General features: G+C 50.1%; 1 protein-coding gene and 5 gene segments (V, D, J or C); all 6 read left to right on the top strand.

The window, feature by feature from the left end:
* The first annotated feature begins 138 nt into the window (after positions 1-138).
* On the top strand, positions 139-1,118 carry LOC123810995 (immunoglobulin gamma-1 heavy chain-like). The gene is made up of 2 exons (XM_045826877.1): positions 139-460; positions 580-1,118. Exons 1-2 carry the CDS (start codon positions 175-177, stop codon positions 1,074-1,076), a joined length of 783 nt encoding a protein of 260 aa, XP_045682833.1. The 5' UTR covers positions 139-174; the 3' UTR covers positions 1,077-1,118.
* Positions 1,119-4,088: 2,970 nt separating this feature from the next.
* Positions 4,089-7,180, top strand: LOC123810897. The segment is given in 3 exon segments: positions 4,089-4,230; positions 4,353-4,687; positions 7,094-7,180. Coding segments are annotated over 3 exon segments (468 nt in total).
* A 1,421-nt stretch (positions 7,181-8,601) lies between these two features.
* On the top strand, positions 8,602-9,314 carry LOC123810923. The segment is given in 2 exon segments: positions 8,602-8,647; positions 8,767-9,314. Coding segments are annotated over 2 exon segments (399 nt in total).
* A 3,126-nt stretch (positions 9,315-12,440) lies between these two features.
* Positions 12,441-16,634, top strand: LOC123810896. The segment is given in 3 exon segments: positions 12,441-12,518; positions 12,640-12,986; positions 16,536-16,634. Coding segments are annotated over 3 exon segments (492 nt in total).
* A 1,066-nt stretch (positions 16,635-17,700) lies between these two features.
* LOC123810895 lies at positions 17,701-18,215 on the top strand. The segment is given in 2 exon segments: positions 17,701-17,748; positions 17,863-18,215. Coding segments are annotated over 2 exon segments (399 nt in total).
* Positions 18,216-20,791: 2,576 nt separating this feature from the next.
* LOC123810894 lies at positions 20,792-21,426 on the top strand. The segment is given in 2 exon segments: positions 20,792-20,897; positions 21,020-21,426. Coding segments are annotated over 2 exon segments (453 nt in total).
* Positions 21,427-27,954: the final 6,528 nt, after the last annotated feature.

The raw sequence follows: 27,954 nt of genomic DNA, 5'->3' as shown, positions 1-27,954 counted from the left end.
CCGTGGGAGGTGTGTGCACTGGCACCAGCAGGGGGCACTGTGGGACTGCCCTGCGGACCCCGCACAGCTGCTAATTAAGGCCCATTCACTCCTAGAAGCCTGGGTCTGGGGACAGAGTTTGTGCTCACTGGTGGGGACTCAGCAGCTGTGTCCTCTCAGGCCTGGCACAGTCCCATGGCCTTCTGTATTGTCTCAGCAGGTGCTTCCCCCAGGCCTGTCCCAAGGGGTGAATCCACCTTCATCTTCTCTTGTCTGGGGTGTGAGCTGAGCTCCAGCACCAGGGCTCAGGGAGACGCTGGGCAGCCCCTGGATAGACACACACTTCCATGGACAGCCCCTCTCCTGGCAGAGGGTGGGGAGAAAAGGAGGCCTGGGCAGCCCAGCCCCACTGTGGGCTCAGGGCCTGTGTGCACCATGGCCTGGACCCCTCTCCTCCTCGTGCTCCTCTCTCACTGCACAGGTAGGGACAGGTCTCCGGGATCAGACCTCAGTTCCCAAGTTTATTCCCTTCCTGCTCCATCTCCTGAGAAAATTCCCGTGGTTCCACCCCATCAGTGACAAGTGTCTGTGTTTCTGCAGGTTCCCTCTCCCAGCCTGTGCTGGCTCAGCAGCCCTCCCTCTCTGCATCTCCTGGAGCCACAGCCAGACTTACCTGCACCCTCAGCAGTGGCTTCAGTGTTGGGGGCTACTACAGAAACTGGTTCCAGCAGAATCCAGGGAGCCCTCCCCGGTATCTCCTGGCATATAAATCAGACTCAGAGAAGCTCCAGGGCTCCGGGGTCCCCAGCCGCTTCTCTGGATCCAAAGATGCCTCGGCTAATGCAGGGTTCCTGACCATCTCTGGGCTGCAGCCTGAGGACGAGGCCGACTATTACTGTGCTGCAGAGCATGGCAGTGGGAGCAGCTACAGTGACTCACAGTGGCTCAGATGCCGAGGAAGTGAGACAGAAAGCCCTGGGCCCAGAGGTTATGCTCTGAGCCTCACTGAAGCTTCTGTGGGGGCCTCTGCAAAGTGGGCTCCTCTGCAGTCAGAAACGTCCATGGAAGGGGGCGGAGCAGCACACAGTCATGAGTGAGAGCACAGGGCGTCCCCGGGTCACTCTCTCTGAAGGGGTGACAAAGCCTGACTGACCATCCCCACAGTGTCTGGGGTAAATTTTAACAGAATAAATATTTTTAGATAAAAATCTCATTTCTTTCATCTGTAGTGTCTTGGTTTCTACTCACACACAACCTTTCACTTTTGATATTTTTGGTCATAAAATGTGTGTATGATTTTTCTTCAGAAGAAGCAATTCCCTGTGACACCAGCTGGATGTCCCACCACACAACTCAGCTCCCACACGACTGTCTGGAGACAGTGTCAGGGCCACAGTGAGGGGCTCCGTCCCACGGGACTGCCTGCTCTTCAGGTGACGGTCACACGCAGCAGGTCTCCCAGGTCTCATACAACTTCTTGGGTGTTTACTCCAAGCCTACACTGCTCTCTTCTTCTTCCTCTTTTCTCATGATTATTTATTTATTTATTTATTTATATTTGGAGAGAGGGAAAGGGAGGGAGAGAACCATCAGTGTGTGTTTGCTCCCAAGGGCCCCCTACTGGGGACCTGGCCCACAACCCAGCCATGTGCCGTGACTGGGAATCAAAACTGCGACTCTGGCTGTAGGCTGGTGCTCAGTCCCCTGAGCCACAGCAGCCAGGGCTGTAATGGTGTCTCCTTTGGTTTCACTGATGTGTTAGATTCACTTACTAACTTCGCCTGAGCACTTCTCCCTCCTTAAGGAAAGTTCATACAGGTGTGAAAATTCCAAGCTTTGAATCGTTCCTCTGTGTATGAGGGAGCTGTCTGTACTGGGGAGCCCACCCAGAGTCACCCCATCAGAACAACAGGCTGCCTGTCACACAGGAAATCTGAGGGGTTCAGGAGTTCTGTGTCAGAGATCAGGGACTGAGATTGATATAGATTTTCTGTTCCCTCACAAACTGTGTCTGCAGCTAAAAAGGATGACCAGTCAGTCACTGTCACCTCCCAATTAAAGCCGTGATGTGTGAGTACTGTGTTACTCATGACCCATCACACTGACACGCTAATCTCGACCCTGGTTACAGACGGACTTTTCTCCTCTCAACACACCTGCGACCCTCTGGTCAGAACCCCGGCAGATGCGCACTGCCCAGGCCCCGCCCACCGCCCTCCCCTCTCTGCCCCTCTGCAGCCCCCTCACCCCCTTCCTCTCCCCTCCCTCTCTGGCCCTTCAGGATGAACTGGGTCTCCACTCCAGGGTTTCCGAGAAAAGTGAGAGGTCCTTTCTGTGGGTGTCACTCCCCAGGGCTCGGTCTCTAGGGAGGGGGATGAACAGACATCAATCCTCAGGAAGTTCCTCCACAATCTCATTTCCAGAAGCCTGCCCCTCTGCCACATCTGTGTCTGTCCCTCCATGGAAAACATTCATCTGTATCCTAAGCAAGGCCAGAACAAAGGCCAGTGTCCAGAGTTTCTGTTTCATATTGAAGCTTAGTCCTTTGGATCCCACCAGGTCTGCTGTGGGTTCTGGTTGGCTGCTATACACACACTGTCCATATGGAGAGAACACGTGAAGACATGGGGTGACTGTATGTTCCTGGGGGAGAGAGAGGGAGAGAGAAAAACTCTTTGTTCCCAGGCATTGTGTTACCTCAGGCTTAGAAAGGTCTAATAGTTGTTCAAAATAACCAGTGAACTTCCCAAGCTTCCACAGCTTTGCACTGGGCCAGACTTCTAGCCAGTCATGGATCTGAATGCACAGGCTTCATAGAAGCACCTCCTCCTGCACATTTGGACTTCTTCTGCATGTGTGCTTACCCTCCCCTGGTCTCCAGGACAACTTGGCCCTGGAGGCGGGGCTGCTCCCTACATGGGGAGGGAAAGATGTTGATCCCCTTAAAGGGACAATGCTGCCATCCCCTGGGGATGCTTCCCCCGTGAAGCTGTAGCTTCCTGGCTAAGCAAGCAGGCTTTTGCTCCGCAGTTGATGATGCTTAATAAATCCCTTTGCCTCCTTCCTTCCTTTATTCATACCAAGCTAACATGTGCACAGCAACCTGTATATTCCCTGGTACCAGCCTGGGTTTTACTCATTCTCTGAGCTTGGAGACCACAGAGAATTTGTTTTTCACCTGATTTAGGACCTTTGTGAAGCCCTTGACTTCCCACGCACTGGGGAATGCTACCTCACTCCCCTACCCTCATACCAATAAGCAGTTCTGAACAGTCTTATGACTAAAGAACATGTACAACTGGGAGATCAATGTGAAAAGATGGTGAACATAAGTTGTTACTGGGAAATTACATATGTAACAACGAGGGACCACCAGGTTCCCATCAACATGGGCAACACCTATCCTCTGATGACAGCATAGGCTCCCAGGCTGTGGAGCGACAGGGACTCTCATTGGTGCTGCTGGGACCCACCAGTCATGGACATCTTTGAAGACACTTTGGCAGTTTCTCACAAAGATAACACACTCTTGTGTGATACAACACAGAAATCATGCTCCTAGGTCTTTATTGTCAGAGGTCACTTGTGTTCAAACAAGCAAATGCACATGAAGTTACATCTTATTTATTCATGTTTGTTAAAACTTAGAAAGCAGCTGCTATGTCCTTCAGTAAGTGAATGACTCGACAAAACACCCTCTGGTCCACATACGATGGAACAATATGATTGGCAACACCAATAAACAATGTATCAGGCCACAGAAGGACATGAAGGAAGCCAACATGCACATTTCTAAGTCAACGGAGCGAACTGGAAAAGTCTGGGACTGGGAGGGGCACAGGATCAGGGCCAGGGGAAGGGCAGGACCCTTAGCACCAGCACCAGCACCAGCACCAGCACCAGCCTGAGGGCACCATGTCTCCTGTATCCACCAGAGGGCGACCGTGCCCCACATTCCTCAGTTGAGAGACCTACCCCTGACTCTTGGTTCTTACTGTGTCATCTTTGGAGTGAAGCCCTCCCACTCCTGTGTTCTCTTGGTCTCATCAGGAGCCCTGGCTTGGTTAAAGGAGAGCCTTCAAAGGCCAATAAAAGGGAAGATTTGCATACAGACGTCCAGCTCTGAGCCTCAGGCTGACATAAAGGTCTGAAGACTCAGGCCTGGTTGTGGGGCTCAGGAAGCAGAGTCTGGGGGTGTCTCCACCATGGACTGGGCTGCACTTCTTCTCACTGTCCTGGCTCACTGCACAGGTGGGGCCTGAGGGGTGTTCTGGGAGGGCAACACCTTGTCCCCTGGGTCTATGGCATTCCTCCCTCCCTAGGAACAGTGTCTGTCCTGTCCTCACTGATCTCTGTGTTTCTTCTTTTTGCAGGGTCTTGGGCCCAGTTTGTGCTGACTCAGCCCGGCTCTGTGTCGGGGTCTCCAGGACAGAAGGTCACCATCTCCTGCACCCGCAGTAGCGGCAACATTGAGGATGGTTATGTGTACTGGTACCAACAGCGCCCAGGCAGGGGCCCCACCACTGTGATCTATAAAGATAACCAAAGACCCTCTGGGATTCCAGATCGGTTCTCTGGCTCCATAGACAGCTCCTCCAATGCTGCCTCCTTGACCATCTCGGGGCTGCAGCCTGAGGACGAGGCTGACTACTACTGTCAGTCTTATGATAGTAGTAGTAATCACACAGTGCTGCAGACTCAGGGGGAAGTGAGACCAAAACCCCTAGAGCTTCTTTTTCTCGGTGTTCTCTCAGCCTGTCCCCACCAAGCAAGTGCCCTCTTCTGTCTCCTGCTGAAAAGTTTGTGTAGAGATTGCAGGTCTCTGAGTCCCTCTATTTTCTTTCCAACTTTCCCCCTGTGAGGGAGGTTGGTTGCCTATTTCCTGTACCATGAATTCCTGAGGGTGAGTTAGTTCAGAGCAGGGTGTGTGAGCCTGTGGGATTGTGGAATGAGGATGGGTCAGTGCTTGTGGAGGGTCTGCTCTGTGCATGTGGGACACTCAGATGCTTCTTTGGAGTCTGCTCATAGATGACAATGACACCCTCCTTTTAAGTTATGACACACTGAAACCTCCAGATTCTCATATATGCCCAGATGGGGCCCAATCCCCCTAGGTGGAGAGCCATGGGGTTAAAAGGACAAGTTCTCAGCTGTTAGGCAGCCTTTGCCTTTGAGTCCTGTTCATGCGAGTCAGCTGGATGGAGACTAAGGTGCCATCTCTCTGTGCTTCTGGGTTCCCATCTGTTAGACAAAAGACTCACACAGACTCAGATGAGGTCAGACACAGTGAGTATCTGGGTGAGCCTGGGACCCAGCCATGTGGGAAGTCCTGTCAATCAGTGTGAAGTGCAGCCGGAAGAGAGGTAGTAGGAGAAGGGTGAGGCTAGGGGTGGAGGGGTTGAGCAAAAAGGAGACGGACTTATGGCCATGGACAACAGTATGATGTTTGCTGGGAGAGGAGGGCATAACGGGTCTAAATGTTAGTGGAAAAAATATAATAAAGATTAAATTAAATGAACAAACTCCCAATGTGTCAAGTATAATATTTGGCTAAAGTACATGTGCAGTTAATATTTTGAAATTTTACACATTGCACCCAAAAATATTTCACATCGACATCATTTATTCTTTTAGGGAGTGTATTTCAAGGCTGAGACCCAAAGGTGAATGAGTACATGACAGAGTCTCGTGCCCTTGGGGTCAGGTGTGTGTGGGTCCTGGAGCACAGACAGGAGCAGCAGATGGGGGAGGAGCAGACACTGAGGACAGAAGACAAGACAACGCTCATGAGCAAATACCTGCCCAGGGTAAGGTGGTTGTTTGAGTGTCTGTTCACATTTCACTTAAATAACAGTCTGTAAAGTCATCAGTTGTCACCTGAGACTAACACACAGCTCAAAGTCCACCATCTGGTCAATGAAACATAATATTCAACTTCTCAACCCAGAGTCTCACAAAGGACTCGAGTGGGGAAGTTCATGAAGGAAGAACCATTGGTTTGCAATGTCTGTGTGAACGAGACAGGACTCTGCCCTGTGACGTGGGTGAAGGAAGGCAATAAATGATGGTCCCAGGCCATGTGTGCTGGTCTGGACTTCCTTCTGCTCCCACGTGTCACCCGTGAATCTCGTGACACCAAACACAGGAGGCCTGTTCCCCCTTCACTCACTCAGAACAGCATTCAGTTTGATATGGATCCCAGCTTGTGGGGTCCGTGTCATTATGGATGAAGTGAGACATTCACACAGATTACTGAATCCAGTGGAGGAAAAGGGACAGCATGGCTTTTCTCTCAAGGAGATCAGGAGCCTCTGCCCTTGCTCTAATGAGCTTTTATTGTCTTACGGGGCACATGAGAAAAAGGTCCTCATTAACTATGCACAGGCTGTTTACCTTTCACAGAAAACAAAGGAGCCAATGCTGCTAATCACATCACAGAAGAGGGATATTTGCAAATGAAAAGGCAAAAGTAGTTGGACTGGTTACACTGGTCCTTGGAAGGTTTAGCATGGATTTTAGGAAGTTGCTTTGCAGTAAATGTCTTCAATTTAGGGTGAGGGTGTTTTAGTAAAAAGCAAGACTCATAGTGGCCTAAGTACATTGCAGGCCTGATTCCCCACGGGAGAACCTGTCCTTCGGTGTGGGTCCTGTGCACGTGCAAGTGGGAGCTGTGCCCACGCCATGCAGAACAGTTTCCTACGTAAGTTAGCTGAGGATTCCCGAGATTTCTACACCCGCACATTTATGTGACAGTAGTTCGACAGTAGTTGCTGTCCTGTGCAAGAGTTTGGGGACATAAATTGTATTTATATTAAATACATCCCAGTGAAGAGACGTGCTGTGTGGATGTGTTTGTTACAGTCAGCGAGGGAGCAGAGTGAACGACAGAGAGGACTGGACAAGGGGGGTCCTGTGGATGGGGGCTGAGGGGGCGGGGTCGATGTGCACAGATCTTAAACACTCCTCTGTAGCTTGTGTGGGTTCCACATTGTCATATTATTTCTCTAACCCTGTCTGCAATGACATGTGCATGCTCTACTACTGAGAGCCACTCAGATTTGCCAAAATGTGAATAGTCACCATGACTCAACTTTAATCCTCTTTGCTTCCAAAGGACAGAGGAGGCGCTGTCTGGGACACCATGAAGGAAAGGACTAGGGGATCTGAAGTAGCAGGGAAGTCTGGGAAGCTGGAGGTCTGACCCAGAGGAAGGTGCTATGTGCTGCAGGGGAGAGACTGGGGCTCCTCCATGAACCCCCTGGGAGAGCTCAGGAGTTGGGGTTCTGTGCAAACAGCAGTGAGGAGCCCCTGTGGGTATTAAGCAGAAGGTGACATGACTGATCTGTATGAGAACCACCCCTCAAGTGCCTTGAGGACACAGTGCCCAAGGTGAGCAAGTGATTCTGGTCAGAGTCACTGAGTAGGAGTCCCTGTGAGTCTAGTCGTGTGGGGACCATGGGGCCGTGGGCACAGGTGCAGCAGAGGTGGGTCTGGGCACAGAGGGATGTGCTGGTCTCTGCCTCCAACTGCCCAGACACTCAGTACAGGTGCGAAGGAATCACACCAGACTGTTTTCTTGCTACTAAAGTGAGACAATGAGTAATACAACATAGGCTGAGAAAGTTCTGTTTGTAATATGAACACATTTTAAAACAGCCAAGACAAAATCCTAACAGGAATCACATGACACAGATGTGCAGAACTCCACGGACTAAGATAAGAGTCAGTTCCTACACTGAGTAGGCATGCTTCACACTCCACTGGTAGCTGTGGAGACTTCCACAGTTACTACTTTTTCTGAGAAGTTAAATCAAATCTATGAAAACTTTACATGCATCACATGACTAGAAATGTTAGGTGAATGGTCTATCTCTGCACATGTTTCTGAGGGTATTCCTGGAAATGACACTGAACACTCTTACAAGCCCTTCCAGAAGATCAGTGATCCCTTTTCTGTGACCTTGACCAGGAAGCTCACTGTATATTTACATTTTCATTTTCTTCACTGGAGATGAGACCAAATTTGTTATCTAAGTCATGTTTGTACCTGCCACAGTTGTGGATTCCTGGGAGTGAGATGCACCAGTAACCAGGACAATGTCTCAGAGTCACAGTATCAGGAAACCAGACCCTGGATGTGTGAAGAGAGTCAGTGACCTGCCCAGCTTTAGAAACCAGCTGGGCTCTCAGGGTTTTGGTCCGTGAAGAGGTGAGTGCTCTGCCATCTTCAAGGGGCGCTGTGGGACTACCCTGGTGTTAACTACCAGGCTGGTCACAGGGACCATTCAGTCCTGGGGGGTTGGGCCTGGAGGTTGGGCCCTGTGTCCCCTGATGGGGACTCAGCAGCTGTGTCCTCTCAGGCCTGGCAGGGTCTGCAGAGCAGGGACCTTTGTGTGGTCTCAGCAGGTGCTTCCTCCGACGGCTCTCCCAGGGGGTGACACCAAGCACCATCCTCCTTGGTCTGGGTGTGAGCTGAGCTCCAGCACCAGGGCTCAGGGAGGGGCTGGGCAGTCCCTGGGTAGACACACATTTGCATGGACAGCCCCTCCCCTGGCAGAGGGTGGGCAGAAAAGGAGGCCTGGGCAGCTAAGCCCCACTGTGGGCTCAGGGACTATGTGCACCATGGCCTGGACTCTTCTCCTCCTCGTGCTCCTCTCTCACTGCACAGGTAGGGTCAGGCCTCCGGGAGTTGGGCTCAGTTCCCAAGGTTATTCCCTTCCTGCTCCATCTCCTGAGAAGGCTGCCCTGGTTCTGGCCCATCACTGACAAGTGTTTGTGTTGCTGCAGGTTCCCTCTCCCAGCCTGTGCTGACTCAGCCGCCCTCCCTCTCTGCTTCTCTGGGAGCCACAGCCAGACTCACCTGCACCCTCCGCAGTGGCTTCAGTGTTGGCAGCTACTACATAAACTGGTTCCAGCAGAATCCAGGGAGCCCTCCCCGGTATCTCCTGTGGTATAAATCAGGCTCAGAGAAGCACCAGGGCTCCGGGGTCCCCAGCCGCTTCTCTGGGTCCAAAGATGCCTCGGCCAATGCAGGGCTTCTGATCATCTCTGGGCTGCAGCCTGAGGACGAGGCCGACTATTACTGTGCTACAAATCATTGGAGTGTGAGCATCCACAGTGACTCACAGTGGCTCAGATGACGAGGAAGTGAGACAAAGCCCTGGGCCCAGAGGTTATGCTCTGAGCGTCACGGGAGCTTCTGTGGAGGCCTCTGCAAGGTGGGCTCCTCTGCAGTCAGAAACGTCCATGGATGGGGGGGAGCAGCACACAGTCATGAGTGAGAGCACAGGGTGTCCCGGGTCACTCTCGCTGAAGGGGTGCCAAAGCCTGACTGACTGTCCACACAGTTTCTGGGGTGAATTTTAACAAAATAAATATTTTTAGATAAAAATCTCATTTCCTTTTATTGTTGTGTTTGTTTCTGCCCACATAAAACACTTCATCTGACAGTCTGGTCACCAAATGTGGGTGCATTGTTTTTTTTTTTTTTTTTTTTTACTGTAAGGAATTCCCTGTGGCAGTAGCTGGATGTCCCACCACACAACTCAGCTCTCACACGACTGCCCAGAGACGGTCCAGGTTCGCAGGGAAGGGCTCCGTCCCGGATGCTGGTCACAAGCAGGATGGCCCAGGTGTCATTAATGCATTGGATATAAATGGAAGTTTCCCATGTTCCCTCCCTTCATTGGAATTAATTTGCTCACACCACCTGAACTCTTCTCCCTCCTCAAGAAACTGGGAGGCAGGTATGCAAATTCCAGGCTTTGTATCCTGCCTCTGTGTATGAGGGAGCAGTCCTCCCCCAGGAGCCCACCACCAGTCACCTCATTAGAACAAAAGGAGCACCTATTACCCAGGATATTTCATGGTGAGGTGTTCTGTGCAAGGAACCAGGGGCAGAGACCAATATAAATTCTCTATTATCTCACAGCACTGTGTCTACAACTACAAATGATGACCCTGACAGTCATTGTCACCCAAATCAATGTTATAATTCAGAATCTTGTGTTACTTCTGGAACAACCCCACAGTCCCAGGACCTTCAGCCTGACCCTGGACACTGGGCTCTTGGGCACCCTCCATGACTGGTGACCTCACGACTGTCAGTGGGTTCTCCTGAGCCCACAGGCACTGACTGTCCCCCTGTCCTCTCACACTTCCCTGGGCTCCCCAGCCATCCAGGCTGTGGGCTGGGCTGCGGGGCATCAGGAGCTGGAAGTCCCCAGTGTGTGCCCGTGTTTCCTCCCCCATGAAGCTGCTGATGAGCCCAGACCCCAGGTGAGCTTCTCCTGCACAGGAAGCAGCAGACACATTGGGGTTGACCATGGCCACCCTCCCAAAGCCTCCCAAGTAGAGCCCACTTTTGTGACATAGAAGAGTTTTGAGGGACCATCTAAGGTTTCTAGTCTCCTTTTCTGAACTCAGTGTTGTCACCAGAACCTCTTAACCACCTCTGGGGTCCAGCCCCTGGGAGAGGCTGACGATCATGGTTACAGAGCTGAACACAACCCAATGCCACAACGATGGCCTGTTCCATGGGGACAAGTGATAAATCTGCCCTTCTTGCCCCGTCCTGGCTCATCAGTCCCCTGTCCTTCCCTGTGACCAACACTTGCTCTGGAATTGGCTTCTGCTGTCACTTCAGTTTTTAGAATAAAAAATTTGATTGTCTGAATTCTTTCTTTGTGGTGTCAATGAAAATATCTCCATTTGAAGATATGGTTCCCCCAGAGCAGACAGAATTGCTTTGCTTCCAGAGCAAAAGAGCCCCCCAGTGCTGAGCGGGGTTGGGAAAGGCCCAAGTGCAGCACGTGAGACCCCAGAAGACCAGGTGGGCTCCTGTGCTTCAGTGTTGCTCCATGGGATCAGGAGAGAAGCATTTCTCAGGCACATGATGGGTAGAGTATGGTGTGGCAAGATTTGTCTGAGTGCACATACAAGGCTGCCCCTGTGTCACATGTGTGTCTGTCCTGGTATGGAAAACGTTCAACAGTGTCTTCAGCAAGGCCACAACAAGACCAGTAAGTTTCCAGAGTTTCTGGTTGTTATTAAAGCTTAGTGTTTAGGGACCACAGGATCTGCTGTGGGCCCTGCTTGGCTGCTAGACCCACATTGTTGCTATGGACACACTGAACAAAAGGGCTGATTGCCTGTTCCCGTGTGAAGGAGAGAGAGAAAGATGGAGAGAGAGAGAGAGAGAGAGAGAGAGAGAGAGAGAGAGAGAAAGAGAGAGAGAGGGAGAGAGAGGTCTCTTTGTTCCCTAGGAGCCAGGATACTCCTCCTCCCAGGGGAGTTGAGGGTTTTAATCTCTTTGGAGGGACAAGGCTGCCATCCCCTGGGGAGAGTGAAGCTGTAGCTTCCTGGCTAAGCAAAGAAACGGAAACTCCCCAGTTCATTTTGCTTAATCATGTCTGATTCCCTTTGCTTCCTTCCTTCCTTTATTCACACCCAGCTCACACGTGCACAGTAACCTGCACGATCCCTGGTACCAGCCTGGGCTTCACATGTACTTCTCTGAGCTTTCAAACCACAGAGAATTTGTTTTTCATCTGATTTAAGACCTTTGTGCAGCTTTCAAATTCTTATGTAATGGAGAACGTCACCCTCCCCTCCACTGAGAAGTCTCAACAGTCTTATTACTAAGGAACATGTAAGGCTGGGAGATCAATGTGAAAAGATGGTGGACATAAGGTGTTAAAGGGAAATTACACGTGTAACAACGAGGGACCACCAGGTTCCCATCAGCATGGCCAACACTCTGGCAGGGACTCTCATTCGTGCTGCTGGGACCCACCAGCCATGGGCACCTTTGGAGACACTTTGGCAGTTTGTCACAAAGTTAAAACACACGCTTGTGTGATACAACACAGAAATCAGTCTAGGTTTTTATTTAAATCAGTCACTTGTGTTCAAACAAGCATATGCACATGAAGTTATAGTTTATTTACCTACGCTTTTTAAAACTTAGAAAGCAACTGCTATGTCCTTTTGTAGGTGAATGAACCAACAAACTGTCAATATGATTGTCAATATCAATAAATGACTGTTCAGGCCACAGGAGGACATGAAGGAAGCTAACACACATATTTCTAAGTGAACAGAGCCCACCTGAAAAGTTTGGGTCTGGGAGGGGCACAGGGTCAGGGCCAGGAGGAGGGCCAGGAGCCCTGAGGATTATCAGCACCAGCCTGAGGGTGCCATGTCTGCTGTTTCCACCAGAGGGTGTCTGTGCCCCATACATTCCTTAGCTGTCAGTCCTGCCCCTGACTCTTGCCTGTTTCCTGTGTCATCTTTGGACTGAAGCCCTCCCACTCCTGTGATCTCTTGTTCTCAGTGGGAGCCTTGGCTTCTCTTAAAGGAGGGGCTTGAAGAGCCAATAAAAGGGAAGATTTGCATAATGACATCTCACTCTAAGCCTCAGGATGACATAAAGGTCTGAAGACTCAGTCCTGGCTGTGGGGCTCAGGAAGCAGAGTCTGGGGGCGTCTCCACCATGGACTGGGCTGCACTTCTCCTCACTGTCCTGGCTCACTGCACAGGTGGGGCCTGAGGGGGATTCTGGGAGGCCACCACCTTGTTCCCTGGGTTGATGACACGCCTCCTCCCTGGGAACAAGATCTGTCCTGTCCTCACTGATGTCTGTGTTTCTCTTTCTTGCAGGGTCTTGGGCCCAGTTTGTGCTGACTCAGCCTGGCTCTGTGTCTGGGTCTCAAGGACAGACAACCACCATCTCCTGTACCCGCAGCAGTGGCAACATTGAGGATGGTTATGTGTCTTGGTACCAACAGCGCCCAGGCAGGGGCCCCACCACTGTGATCTATAGAGATAAGCAAAGACCCTCTGGGGTTCCAGATCGGTTCTCTGGCTCCATAGACAGCTCCTCCAACACTGCCTCCCTGACCATCTCAGGGCTGCAGCCTGAGGACGAGGCCGACTACTACTGTCAGTCTTACTGCAGTAGTGGTGGTGGTGTCTACAATCACACAGTACTGCAGACTCAGGGAGAAGTGAGACCAAAACCCCCAGAGCTTCCCCTTCTGGGTCTGCACTCAGCCTGTCCTCACCAAGGAGGGTGGTCTCCTCTGTCTCCTGCTGGAAAGTTTGTGTAGAGATTGGAGGTTTCTGAGTCCCTCTATTTTCTTTCCAACTTTCCCCCTGTCAGGGAGGTTGGTTGCCTATTTCCTGTACACTGAATTCCTGAGGGTGAGTTCGTTCAGAGCAGGGTGTGAGAGCCTGTGTGTTTGTGGAATGGGGGCAGGTCAGTGGTTGTGGGGGGCTGTTCTGTGCATGTGGGACTTTCAGATGCATCCTTTCGTCTATGCTCATAGATGACAGTGACACCCTCTTGTTAGGTTATGACCCTCGACACCACCTCCAGATTTCCAAATATCCCATGATGGGGCTCAATGACCCTGTTATACAGAGCAACAGGTGGGGGCCTGGGACAATATACTATTACCCCAAAGGTTTGTTATGTTCGCCGCCAGAGGAAAAACATCTCTCAATGCCAGAGATTCACGAAAAGGAAAGGAAATGTTTATTTAATGGATATAGACTTCAAGTAGTGACCGAATGTCTTCATCAAAATCCCCAAATCCCTTAAAACACCAACGAACACACCCAGTTCTTCCTTCCCCCTTTTGCCTAGTCTGAGGTACCGTATCTCAGGAAAAGAAATAGAAGACTGTGGCTCAGGCAGCCCCCAGTTCTTCCCAGTAATCTGTCTCAGGTGGTAGGCCTCCCTCCTGGCACCATCAGCTGTGTTGCTGGGATCTCTGCTAAAGCCATTGGTGGTTTCCCCTTCCAAAGCTGGGAGGGTCCCCACTCTGGCAAAGCCTCGTGGCTCTCTCTGAACAATGCCTGCGGGAGCATCCACTCAGCCAAAACCGCGTGCTTCTCCCTCTATTGCCACAGCCACATGGCTCCCTCTGCACTGCCACAGCCACCTGGTTCTCCCTCCAATCGCTGCAACACTTCGTTTAAATCCCTGCACCAGTCCTCTGCAGCCCCATTTCCGACTCCTCCCACCATCGGCTACACTTGCCAGCACTCCCATATCCTTTCAGCTTCACTGGGCTGCCATCATAGGTCTGGGCAGGCGTGGCCCTATGTCATGGATCCAATCTTCTCCAAGCTCCCATGCAGGCTCTGTAACTAGGGGGACCTGCCCCACAGTTACATCTTGGTGGGGAAGTTACTTCCATTCCCCTGGCTCATAGCATGGTCACAGCTATTTAACATATCTATGTAACCAGTTAAAGGTTATAGATATGTTAAATGACCATGCCAGAGGTTAGCTGCAAAGGTGTTGCTATGCAAAATAGCTCTCAATATCCCTGCTACATTTGTCCCTTCCCCCAACCCACACCTGGAGAGGAGGGGGCCGTGTGGCGGTGAGGACATCCTAATATTTCCTGAACACCCTGAGCTCTGGACTCCATTTTAAATCCCTATTTGGGGTCCCCCTCTTGGCTGCACCCTGTTACAACCCCAGGGTGAGACCCATGGGGTTAAACGGACATGTTCTAGGCTGTTAGGTAGCCTTAGCTTTGAGTCTTGTTCATGCCAGTAAACTGGAGGGAGACTTATGTGCCATCTCTCCGTGCTTCTGAGCTCCCGTCTGTGAGAAAAAAGTGTCACACAGACTCAGGTGAGGGCAGAGCCTGTGGCCCAGTCATGTGGAAAGTCCTGCCAATCAGTGTGAAGGACAGAGAAGGACAGCTAGTGTGGGTGTGGGAGTTTAGGGGGTGGAGGGATTGAGCAAAGGGAAAGGACTCAAGGGCATGGACAACAGTGTGGTGGTTGCTGGCGGGAGGAGGGCATAAGGGGACTAAATGTTAATGGGATAAATACAATGAAGGTTAAATAAAAGAAAGAAACAAACAAACAGAACACCTAACATGTGGGGTATAATATTTGGCTAAAGTATGTGTGCAGATAATATTTTAAAATTTTACACATTGCACATAAAAATATTTCACATCTATATCATTTACTCTCTTAGGCAGCATTTTCAAGCCTGAGACACAAAGGTGAATGAACACCTGACAGGGTCTTGTGCCCTTGGGGTCAGGTGTGTGTGTGGGTCCTGGAGCACAGACAGAGCAGCAGGTGGGTGAGGAGCAGACACTGAGGACAGAAGACACGACCACCCCCATGAGCACGTGACCTGTCAGGGCAACGTGGTTGTTTGAATGTATGCTCACATTTCCCTTAAATAACAGTCAGTGAGGTCATCAGTTGTCACCTGGGACTAACACACAGCTCAGAGTCCACCATGTGATCAGTGAAACATAACATTCAACTTTTCAACCCAAATTCCCACACAGGACTCGAGTGCAGAAATTCATAAAGGAAGAACCATGGGTTTGAAATGTCTGTGTGAATGAGTCAGGACTCTGCCCTGTGACGTGGGTGAAGGGAGCCGATAAATGATGGTCCGAGGCCGTGTGTGCTGGTCTGGACTTCCCTCTGCTCACATGTGTGACCTCTGAACCTCATGACTCCAAACACAAGAAGCCTGTTTCTCCTCTCTGTCTCACTCAGCACAGCAGTCAGTCAGCTGATCATTGCAGTGATTTCTACTCACGTACATTCATGTGATGGTGGTTGGGACCCGTTGCTGTCCTGTGCAGAGTTTGGGGAGATAAATGATACTTACGCTACAACATGTGCTGATGAGGGTCATGGTCTGGGGTGTGTTCTCAACGTCAGCGAGGGAGCAGAGTGAGAGGTGTAGGGAGTACAGGATTGAACAAGGGGCATCCTATGGAGGGTGGATGAGCTCATATAATCGATGCAGGCAGTGCTTTGAACTATTTTGTGTAGTTTGTGTGACTTTTTTTAAAAGTTGTATATTTATTATAAAGCTCTTTTTCAAGATTCTATTGATTATTTTTATTTTTAGAGAGGGAAGGGAGGGAGAAAGAGAGAGAGAGAAACATCAATGTGCGGTTGGTGGGGGCCGTGGCCTGCAACCCAGGCAGGTGCCGTGACTGGGAATCGAACCTGCGACACTTTGGTTCGCAGCCCGCGCTCAATCCATTGAGCTACACCAGCCAGGGCTGTTTGTGTGACTTTTACATTGTGAGATTGATTCTCTAATTCTGTCTGCGATGACATGTGCATGCCTACTACTGAGAGCCACTCAGAATGGCCGAAATATGAATGTTACCATGATTAAAGTTTAATCCCATTTCCTTCCTAAGGACAGCAGAGGACAAGTCAACACTATGAAGGGACAGGAGTCAGGGAGCAGAAGTAACAGGGAAGTGGGGAAGCTGGACGTCTGAGAGCACGTGGAGGGGCTGTGTGAAGGGTAGATCCCACCATGAAGTCCCCTGAGGGGAGCCCAGGAGTTGGGGTTCTGTGCAGACAGTAGTGAGGTGTCCCTGAGGGTCTTAAGCAGGGGGTGACTTCTCTCAGGTGAATGAGAAAGGCCCCTTGAGGGTCTCGAGGATGCAGTGCCCGAGGTGGGCAAGTGATCCTGGCCAGAGTCATTTACTAGGCGTCCCTGTGAGTCTAGACGTGAGGGGACCATGGGACTGTGGCCACAGGTGCAGCAGAGGTGGACCCGGGCACTGAGGGATGTGGTGGTCTCTGCCTCCATCTGCCCAGACACCCAGTACAGGTACCGACTGGTATCTTGCTACTAAAGTGAGGCAATGAGTAAGACAATACAGGCTGGGAAAGTACTGTGAATAATATAAACACATTTTAGGACTCCCAAAGCAAATATTTAACCAGAGACACATGACACAGGTAGGCAGAACACTAAGCAGAAAAAATAGCAAAAAACAAGGAGTAAAAGTTAATTTGTAAAATGAATTAGCATGTGACACTTCCCACTGTTAAATGGGAGCCCTTCAAAAGCCATTCTCTTTACCAGGCATTGAATCAGATCAGATCTGTCAAAACCGTACAGAAATCACATGACTTGAAAGGTTTGCTGAGCTGGCCTCCTCCGCACGTGAATCTGAGTCTGTTCCTGAAAATTTCTCTGAAACACCCACACGAGTCCTTCCATCCAGATGCATATGTGCCTGGCCTGTGAACTGCACATGAATCTAACTTTGAATTTACTTTTGCAGCATCTTCACTGAATGTGAGATAAATTAACTTGTCACTCCCATACATGTTTGTATCTCACACAGAAGGGGACCCCTGGCAGCGAGATGCCACAGTAACCAGTACAGTCTGTCAGAGTCACAGTATCTGGCAACCAGACCCTGGAGGTGTGAACAGAGTCAGTGACCTGCTGAGCTGCAGAAACCAGCTGGGCTGTCAAGGCCTTGGGTCGAATGGGGAGGTGTAGCCACTGCCACCAGAAGGGGGCACTGAGGGACTGCCCTGGGGGAGCCCATCAAGCTGCTGATTAGGGACCACTCAGTGACAGGAGCCTGGGACTGGGGGCTAGGCCCCGTGCATAGGGAAAGGGAATCAGCAGCAGTGTCCTCTGTGGTTTGATGATGTCCCCTGAGAAGGGACCTCTGTGTTGTTCTAAGAGGTGCTTCCCTTTACAGTTCTCCCAAAGGGCAAGGCCAACCTCCATCCTCCTCAGTTTAGGGTGTGAACTGAATTCCAGCACCAGGGCTCAGGGAGGGGCTGGGCAGTCCCTGGATGAAAACACATTTGCATGGACAGCCCCTCCTCTGGCAGAGGGTGGGGAGAAAAGGAGGCCTGGGCAGCATAGCCTCACTGTGGGCTCAGGGGTTGTGTGCACCATGGCCTGGACCCCTCTCCTCCTCATGCTCCTCTCTCACTGCACAGGTAGGGACAGGCCTCGGGGACCAGGCCTAAGGTCCCTACCTTATTCCCTTTCCATCTCCTGAGAGAATTCCCTTGCTTCTGGCCCATCACTGACAAATGTCTGTGTTTCTGCAGGTTCCCTCTCCCAGCCTGTGCTGACTCAGCTGACCTCCCTCTCTGCTTCTCTGGGAGCCACAGCCAGACTCACCTGCACCTTCAACAGTGGCTTCAGTGTAGACAACTACTACATATACTGGTTCCAGCAGAATCCAGGGAGCCCTCCCCGGTATCTCCTGGCATATAAATCAGACTCAGACAAGCACCAGGGCTCCAGGGTCCCCAGCCGCTTCTCTGGATACAAAGATACCTCGGCCAATGCAGGGCTTCTGTACATCTCTGGGCTTCAGCCTGAGGACGAGGCCGACTATTACTGTGCTGTATTTCATGGCAGTTGGAGTAGCTACAGTTACTCACAGTGCCTCAGATGACGAGGAAGTGAGACAGAAACCCCTGGGCCCAGAGGTCATGGCTCTGAACCTCACGGGAGCTTCTGTGGAGGCCTCTGCAAGGTGGGCTCCTCTGCAGTCAGAAACGTCCATGGAAGCGGGCGGAGCAGCACACAGTCATGATTGAGAGCACAGGGCGTCCCCAGGTCCCTCTGGCAGAAGGGGTGACGAAGCCCGACTGACCATCTGCATAGTGTGTGGAGTAAATTTTAAGAAGAATGATATTTTTATGTAATAGTCTCAGTCTTTCATCCTGTTGTCTTGTTTTGTAGTTAGGATCCTTCACTTCTGACACATCTGGTCACCAAATATGGGGGCATTTTTCTTCACAACCAGTGATTCTCTGTGACAGCAGCTGGATGTCCCACCACACAACTCAGCTCTCACACGCGGTGCCTGGAGACGGTGTCGGGTCCACCGTGAATGGCCCTGTCCCATGCGATTGCCCGCACCTCAGCTGCCAGTCACAAGTAGGGCGCCTGCAAGTCTCGTACAACTATTTGGCTGTAACTCGAAGGCTCCCAGGGTCCTTAATTTGGTTTGAGTTAATTTGCTGACTCCACCTGAGCGCTTCTGCCTTCTCAAGGAAATGTGGGACAGGTGTGTGAATTCCAAGCTTTGAATCATTCGTGTGTCTTTTGTGTGAGCCGTCCTCCCCAGGAGCCCACCCAGAGCCACCTCATTAGAACAAAAGGAACACCTGTCTCCCAGGAACTTCAAGGTCAAGAGGCTGAGACCCATATATATTTTCTCTTTTCTCAATACTGTGTCTGCAAGTACCTGTGAATACACATACAGTCATGTGAACCCACAAATTAATGTCATAACTGTGAACATTTTGTTACTTCTTCAATGTCTCCACAGTCCCAGGCCTTTCAGCCTGACCCTGGGCTCTGTGCCCTTGGGCGCCCTACATGACTGGTGACCTCATGACTGTCAGTGGTTCTGCTGAGTCCACAGGCACTGACTGTCCCCCTGTCCTCTCGCACTTCCCTGGGCTCCCCAGCCATCCAGGCTGTGGGCTGGGCTGCAGGGCATCAGGAGCAGGAAGTTCCCAGTTGGTGCCTGGGTTTCCTCCCTCATGAAGCTGCTGATGAGCCCAGACCCAGGTGAGCTTCTCCTGCACAGGAAGCAGCAGATACATTGCAGGTGACCATGGCAATGTGTCCAAGGCCTCCCAGGTACAGCCCATACATTTGTGACCCAGAAGAACAGTGAGGGACCTTCCTGGGTTTGAGTCTCCTTCTCCGAATTCAGTGATGTCACCAGAACCTCTTGACCACCTTTGGGTTCCAGCCCCTGGGACAGGCTGACGATCATGGTTACAGAGCGGAACACAAGCCGATGCCACACAGCTCTCCTGCTCCACGGGGACAAGGGATGAACCTGCTGTCCCGGCCCCTGGCTCATCAGTGCCCTGTCCTTCCCTGTGACCAACACCTGCTCTGCAGTTGGCTTCTGATGTCACATGTGATTTCAAAAAAACACTTCAGTCTCTGAACTTTTTCTTTGTGGGGTCAATGAAAATATCTTAGATGAAAATATAGTTCCCCCAGTGTATACAGAACTGCTTTGCTTCCACAGCAAAAGAGCCCCCCAGTGCTGAGTGGGGTGGGAAAGGCCCAAGTGCAGCACGTGAGACCCCAGAGGACCAGGTGGGCATTTCTGCTCCGGTGTTGCTTGATGGGATCACAAGGAAAGCATTTCTGAGACACTTGTGTGGCAGACAGTGGAGTGGGAAAAATTATTTGAGTCCAAATAGAAGCCTGCCCCTGTGTCACATGTCTATGTGTCCTGCCATGGAAAACATTCAACAGTGTCTTCAACAAGGCCAGAAGAAAGATAGGTAAGTATCCAGAGTTTCTGTTTCTTATTACAGATTAGTCTTTAGGGGCCACACTATCTGTGGTGGGTCCTGCTGGGCTTCTACACTCACAGTGTTGCTTGGGGGAGAAGCAGTGAACAAATAGGATTTGTGCTTGATCCTGGGGGAGAGAGAGACAGAAAGGGCAAGACAGAGAGAGAGTTTGAGAGAGAGAGAGAGAGAGAGACAGAGAGAAACTCTTTGTTCCCTGGCATTGTATTGGTTTGGGCTTCAAAAAGCCTAATGTTTCTACAAAATAACCAATCAACATCTAAGCTTACACAGGTTTGCACTGGACCAACCTTGTAATCAATCATGGCTCTTATTTCACAAGCCTCATAGAAGCACCTGCTGCTGCACATTTGGGCTTCTAGTAGAGATGTTCTAACACTCTCCTGTCTCCAGGACAACCTGGCATGGAGGTTGGCCTGTTCCCTGCAAGTGTTGGGAGAGGTGTTCACCCCTGGGAGGGTCAATGCTGCCATCCCCTGGGGAGAGTGAAGGTGTAGCTTCCTGGCTAAGCAAGCAGGCTTATGCTCGCCAGTTAATGATGCTTAATAATGTCTGATTCCCTTTGCTTCTTTGATCTCTTTCACAGTGGGAGTCATGCTTATTTAAAGGAGGGGCTTGTATACCCAATAAAAGGGAAGATTTGCATAAAGACCTCCCACTCTAACCCTCAGGCTGACATAAGGTCTGTAGACCCAGGCCTGCCTGTGGGGCTCAGGAAGCAGAGTCTGGGGGCGTCTCCACCATGGACTGGGCTGCACTTCTCCTCACTGTCCTGGCTCACTGCACAGGTGGGGCCTGAGGGGGATTCTGGGAGGGCACCACCTTGTCCCCTGGGTCTATGACACTCCTCCCTCCCTGGGAACAGGGTCTGTCCTGTCCTCACTGATCTCTGTGTTGCTCCTCCTTGCAGGGTCTTGGGCCCAGTTTGTGCTGACTCAGCCTGGCTCTGTGTCTGGGTCTCTGGGACAGACGGCCACCATCTCCTGCACCCGCAGCAGCGGCAACATTGACAACGTTTATGTGTCTTGGTACCAACAGCGCCCAGGCAGGGGCCCCACCACTGTGATCTATAGAGATAAACAAAGACCCTCTGGGGTTCCGAATCGGTTCTCTGGCTCCATAGACAGTTCCTCCAACACTGCCTCCCTGAACATCTCGGGGCTGCAGCCAGAGGACGAGGCCGACTACTACTGTCTGTCTTACTATAGTAGTGATGGTGGTACCTATACTCACACAGTGCTGCACACTAAGGGGGAAGTGAGACCAAAACTCCCAGAGCTTCCCCTTCTGGGTCTGCACTCAGCCTGTCCCCACTAAGCAGGGTGGTCTCCTCTGTCTCCTATTGGAACATTCGTGTTGAGATCGGAGCTTTCTGAGTCTCTCTGTTTTCTTTCCTACTTTCCCCCTGTCAGGGAGGTTGGTTGCCTGTTTCCTGTACCATGAATTGCTGAGGGTGAGTTAGTTCAGAGCAGGGTGTGTGAGCCTGTGTGTTTGTGGAATGGGGGTGGGTCAGTGCTTGCGGAGGGTCTGCTCTGTGCATGTGGGACACTCATATGTGTCCTCTGGGCTCTGCTCATAGATGACAGTGACACCCTCTTGTTAAGTTATGACCTTTGACACCACCTTTAGATTTCCAAATAATCACTGAGAGGGCCCCATCACCCCAGGGTGAGAACCATGGGGTTAAATGAGCGTGTTCTCAGCTGTTCAGAAGCCTTGCCTTTGAGCCTTGTTCATGCCAGTCAGCTGGACAGAGACTAATGTGCCATCTCTCTGTGCTTCTGAGTTCCTGTTTGTTAGGCTAGAGAGTTACACAGACTCATGTGAGGTCAGACCCAGTGAGCCTCTGACCCAGCTGTGTGGAAAGTCCTCTCAGTCAGTGTGAAGGGCAGCAGGAGGACAGGTAGTAGGAGGAGGGTGAGGTTAGGGGTGGAGGGGTTGAGCAAAGAGGAGAAGGACTTATGGGCATGGACAACAGTATGATGATTGCTGGGTGGGGGAGGGCATAAGAGGACTAAATGTCAGTGGAAAAAATATAATAAAGATTAAATTAAATGAACAAACAAACTCCCAATGTGTCAAGTATAACATTTGGGTAAAGTACATGTGCAGTTAATATTTTTAAATTTTACACATTGCACTTAAAGAAATTTCACATCTATATCATTTATTCTATTAAGGAGTGCATTTCAAGCCTGAGAAACAAAGATGAATGCACACATGACAGGGTCTCGTGCCCTTGGCGTCAGTTGTGTGTGGGTCTTGGAGCACAGACAGGAGCAGCGGGTGGGTGAGGAGCAGAGACTGCGGACAGAAGACAACACCACCCCCATGAGCACGCGACCTGCCTAGGGCAACGTGGTTCTTTGAATGTCTGCTCATATTTCCCTTCAATAACAGTCTGTAAGGCCATCAGTTGTCACTTGAGACTAACACACAGCTCAAAGTCCATTTGGTCAACAAAGTGTAATAATCAACTTTTAAACCCAAAGTCCCACAAAGGACTCTAGTGCAGAAACTCATGGAGGAAGAGGCATGCATTTGAAATGTCCGTGTGAACGACACAGGACTCTGCCCTGGGACGTGGGTGAAGGGAGCCGGTAAGTGATGGTCCCAGGCCGTGTGTGCTGGTCTGGACTCCTTCTGCTCCCACATGCCATCCCTGGACCTCATGACTCCAGACACAGGAGGCCTGTTCCCCCTTCCCTCTCTCACTCAGCACAGCAGTCAGTCAGCTGACCACTCCGGACATTTCTACACACGTGCAGTCATGTGACATGAGGTGGTACTCATTGCCGTCCTGTGCCAACGTTTGGGGACACACATGCGTATTTATGGTAGAACATGTGCTGATGGAAGCATATGTTGTTTCTGTTTTTTCTTCAAAAATTTTATTTATTTATTTTTAGAGAGGGGAAGGAGGAAGGGAGAAAGAAAAAGAAACAGAACGCCCCTTGGGCCCGCAAAGCAGGCATGTGCCTTGACTGGAAATCCAACCAGAAACCCTTTGGTTTGCAGGCTGGCGCTCAGTCCACTGAGCCACACTAGCCAGGGCCTGTGTGTTTGTGTTTTAAAAGTCAGTAGATACAGAGGATTGGAGGTTAAATAAGAGGAGTCCTATGGATGGGAGTTGAGATGGTATAATCGAGGCAAGTGGTTCTTTGAACTCTTCTCTATAGTTTGTGTGACTTCAACATTGTCATATTAATTCTCTAATTCTGTCCATGGTGACGTGTTGTGCTCTACTACTACTGAGAGCCACTCAGATTTGGCCAAATGTGAGCTGTCACCATGATTAGAAGTTTAATCAGAGTAACAGTCACCTTGAACACCATGATGGGAGGGGAGTCTGGAATCTGAAGTAACAGGGAAGTGGGGGAATTGGAGGGTGGAGAACACGTGGAAGGGCTGTGTGTTTTGTGGAGAGGGCTGGCCAACCATGAAGCCCCTTGTGGGGGGCCCAGGAGTTGGGTTCTGTGCAAACATTAGTGGGGAGTCCATGAGGATTTTAAGCAGGCGGTGATGCATCTGAGCTGAATGAGAAAGACCCCTTGAGTGTCTTGAGGACACAGCGCCCCAGGTGAGAAAGTGATCCTGGTCAGAGTCATTGACTATGAGTCCTGTGAGTCTAGACATGTGGGGACCATGGGACCATGGACACAGGTACAGCAGAGGTGGATGCGGACACAGAGGGATGTGCTGGTCTCTGCCTCCAACTGCCCAGACTCTCAGCACGTCTGCAAACGTGTCACTCCTGACTGGTGTCTTGTTACTAAAGTGAGACAATGAATAAGAAAATTTAAGTAGGAAGTTTTGTTTAAAATGCAAACAAATGTGACATCACCTAAGACAAAATCCTAACAGGAAACACAGGACACAGGTATGCAGAACACGAAGAATAAAAAATAAGGGAAAACAAACAAGAATAAAGGCTAATTTCTAAAATGAATTAGCATGCTACATTTCCACTGTTAAATGTGAGCCTTTAAAAAGCCATTCTCTTTACCCATCACTTAATCACATGAGATCTGTGAAACTGTGTGTGCATCACATAATGGTGATGTTTGCTCAGTAGGCCTCCTCCCCACGTGCCCCTGCCTGTGCTCCTGGCAAATTCCCTGAGCAGCCCTTGTGACCCTTCAAATCAGGTGCGCGGCCCCTTCTTCTGTGCCATTGGACATGAAGGCCACTGTGCATTTCCTTTTACAACACATTCACCGAATGTGAAATAAATGAATTTGCACTTATAAAGAAGTTTGCACCTCCCACAGAAGGGGACCTCTGGGACTGAGATGACACAGTAACCAGAGTAATGTGTCAGAGTCACAAAGCTGGGAACCAGACCCTGGATGTGTGACAGAATCAGTAACCTGCTGAGCTGCAGAAAAGAGCTTGTGCTTTGAGCCATGTTGGGAGGTGTTCCTACTGCCACCAGCGGGGGGTGCTCTGGGACTGCCGTGGGAAGCCCACCAAGCTGCTCATTAGGGACCATTCACTAACAGGAGCCTGGGTCTGGTGGTAGGAACCAGTGCACACTGACAGGGACTGAGCAACTGTGTCCTCTGGGCCTGATAATATCCCCCAAGAAGGGATCTCTGTAATGTCTCAAGGATTATTCCCCTCAGGGGTGTCCCAAGGGGTGAAGTCTGCTTCCATCCTCCTTAGTCTGGGTGTGAACTGTACTCCAGCACCAGGGCTCAAGGAGGGGCTGGGCAGTCCCTGGATGAAAACACATTTGCATGGACGGCCCCTCCCCTGGCAGAGGGTGGGGAGAAAAGGAGGCCTGGGCAGCCCAGCCCCACTGTGGGCTCAGGGGCTGTGTGCACCATGGCCTGGAATCCTCTCTTCATCGTGGTTCTCTCTCACTGCACAGGTAGGAATAGGCCTCAGGGATCAGAGCTCAGTCTCTAGTTTATTTTCTTACAGCTCCATCTCTTGAGTACCTTCCCCTGGTTCTGCCCCATCACTGACAAGTGACTGTATTTGCAGGTTCCCTCTCATAGGCTGTACTGACTCAGCCGTCCTCCCTCTCTGCATCTCTGGGAGCAACAGCCAGACTCACCTGCACCCTCAGCAGTGGCATCAGTGTTGGTGGCTATACCGTATCCTGGTAACAGCAGAATCCAGGGAGCCCTTCTTGGTATCTCCTTTACGACTACTCAGATTCAAGCAAACACCAGGGCTCTAGAGTCCCCAGCCACTTCTCTGGACCCGAAGACACCTCTGACAGTTCAGGGATCCTGACCATCCCTGGGCTGCAACCTGAAGATGAGGCTGACTATTACTGTGCTACAGATCATGGCAACCCAAATACTTTCACACCGCTTCGAACCCATGGGGAAGTGAGACACGAACCTCCTTACTGATCTGTTCTCCTCACAAAGGAACTTTGGGAGATTCCTCCACCTTCCCCTGCACTAGGTGGGCTCTCACAGCTGCACACACAGAACCTCATGAACATTACTCAGTTCTGGGACAGGGAGCCTTGTGCACAGCTACGTCCAGGTCAGCAGAGATGCTGTCCCCACAGAGCCCACCCCCTTGCTGCTGGAAGTTCACTTCCCAGCTTGAAGAACTTAATCTTTGAGTTCTCACCTGTGAGAGAGCAGAATGTTATCTACTTCATAGGGTTGTGGGAGGATCATATGAAATTCTTATTAAATTCATATTAAATGAGTGGTGGTAATTCTTGCTGCTGAGATCACTGGTAGGTTAATGAATACTGTTTATGCTAGGACCAGAGACTTCAGAATATTGTCTTCCTGTTTCTTTTCTAACTCCTGGTCCTTCCCTTCTGTCCATTTCCAAGACTCACACAATGGAGGGAATTGAAAGAGAGCTTGCTTTTCATCTGAGAAAGTCTGGATTGAAAACCTGGACATTTGAAGCCCTAGATATGCATAGCAGACATGCTTCTGAATTTCTCTGCTGTCAGTGGTGTTATCTGCAGCATGAATATATGGTATTTAATGCATCAGCCTGGTGGGTAGAGCACCTGGGACGAGGAAAACAGGTCATTGAGTGCGTACCTGGTCACATGGGAGTGACAAGGATGGGCAGTGCTGTCCTCTCTTCACGACCCCCAAAGGCCACTGGACTCTCCTGTTTAGCCTGGGTCAGCCCTGGCTGCATTATGCAGAGAGCCTGGAGGAGGAACTTGCCAACCACACAGACAGTTTAGAGTCAGAGCGGGGAGCTCTCTGAATGCAGAGAGGAACAGAGTGGACATTTGTGCAGACATTGATGAGGTTCTCATGTGACCTATGGGCTCCTGGGGGAAATTTAACTAAAGCAAATACAGATGCGGACCCACAGGCCCTGCCTTCTGTGAGAAGCAGGAAAGTCATTGTATCCCCTACAACCCAAGTCTTTAGGGTCCACTCTGTTCCAAACTCTGATCTCTGTGTGTGGGGAGAGGCGGTAGTGGCAGAGCAGGAAGGTCTGGTAGCTTAATAAGGAGAGAGGTTCTTCCTTTGAGGGACTTCGAATTCTCTGCAACTACAGGTGTGAGGCTTCTTAAGGGTTTTCCCACGTTTATGTGGGTGGTATTAACACTTAATTAGCTTTGGGATATATATTGTTCATTTGTGTGTATGTAAGTTCTTCCTTAATAGTCTTCTAAAAAGGTTACTTAAAAGACTTCCAGTTTCTGATCCAACAGGATAGGAAGTTGAAAGTGGTCACTCCATCCTAACAGGTGAGAATTTGACAAACAGGAGAATCAATAACTCTTCTGATATCCTTCAGAGAGGTGAGGTCACTGACCCCAAAACTGCGGAGACAGGCAGGTGAATACAGACAATCACAAGCTGTTGGAGCAGAACTTCCATGGCGACCAGGGCTCAATCCAAAAACCTAAACTGTGCTGATGAATTGCTGGAGGTGGACAAATCCCAGGGTTAAAATCTCCTGAGGGTGAGGGGAACAACTCATAAGGGAAACTCCACACTTTCGTGGACGGCCTTCTACAAGGATGGCCGTCAAGAGAAATGGTCCTCTAACAACGGAGTGGCAAAATATTTAGGGAAAAACAGTTACAATGCCAAGGAGAAACAGGGGGCTCCACTATTGTCCTTGAGACTTTGTACAGTATCCGTCTCTGATCAAAAGAGAGTTAAACTAGAAATCTGTAACAAGCAGCTGGAAAATCTCCCAAAAATTTACAGATTCAATAATACAATTCTGAACAACACATGTGCCAAAGAGAAAATCTCAAGAGAATTTTGAAAAAATTGAAGTAAATGAAAATAAAACATCAACATTTGTGAGATGTGGCAAATGGGTCCTTAGAGAAAAACACTGATTGAGTGCATATATTGGATAAAAGAAAGATCTACAAGTGATAGTGTAAACTTCTACTTTGGAAAACTAGGAAGAGAAGTACACTTTAAATAAAGAATAGTAGAAGAAAATAAATGATAAAAATTAAGACATAAATCAGTGAAATTGGAAACAGTGAATTAGGAGAGAAAATCCACAAAATCAAAAGCTGGTTCTTTGAAAAGGTAATGGGTAAATCCCTAGCTATGCTAACTAAGGAAAAAGAGAGAAGATAAAAATTACTAATATTACAGAAGAAAGGAAGAGTACTGATCCCATGAACATTGAAATGATAACACAAGAATAGTATAAATCAGTCTTTGAAAGACACAGTGCACTCAAAGCTCACTCAAGAAGGAATAAACAATCTGAACATGCAAACACCAATTTAAAAAATTGAATCAATAACTGGTAACCTTCCAAAATGGAACATAACCAAGCTCAAGTGGGTTCACTGGCAAATTCCACCAAACATTTAAGAAGAAAATTATACCAATCCTCCACAGGCTCTTCCAGAAAATAGAA

This window comes from Phyllostomus hastatus, unplaced genomic scaffold, assembly GCF_019186645.2.
Source record: "Phyllostomus hastatus isolate PE091 unplaced genomic scaffold, TTU_PhHast_1.1 phas_scaffold_760, whole genome shotgun sequence".
NCBI classification, from domain to species: domain Eukaryota; kingdom Metazoa; phylum Chordata; class Mammalia; order Chiroptera; family Phyllostomidae; genus Phyllostomus; species Phyllostomus hastatus.
This window is presented reverse-complemented; position numbering and strand designations above follow the sequence as displayed.

Excerpts from the sequence above, each read along its gene's own strand:
- LOC123810995 (XM_045826877.1), top strand. The coding sequence starts at position 175 with ATGGCCTTCTGTATTGTCTCAGCAGGTGCTTCCCCCAGGCCTGTCCCA. Across the intron at positions 461-579 it reads GCTCCTCTCTCACTGCACAG|GTTCCCTCTCCCAGCCTGTG; the intron begins GTAGGGACAGGT and ends GTGTTTCTGCAG.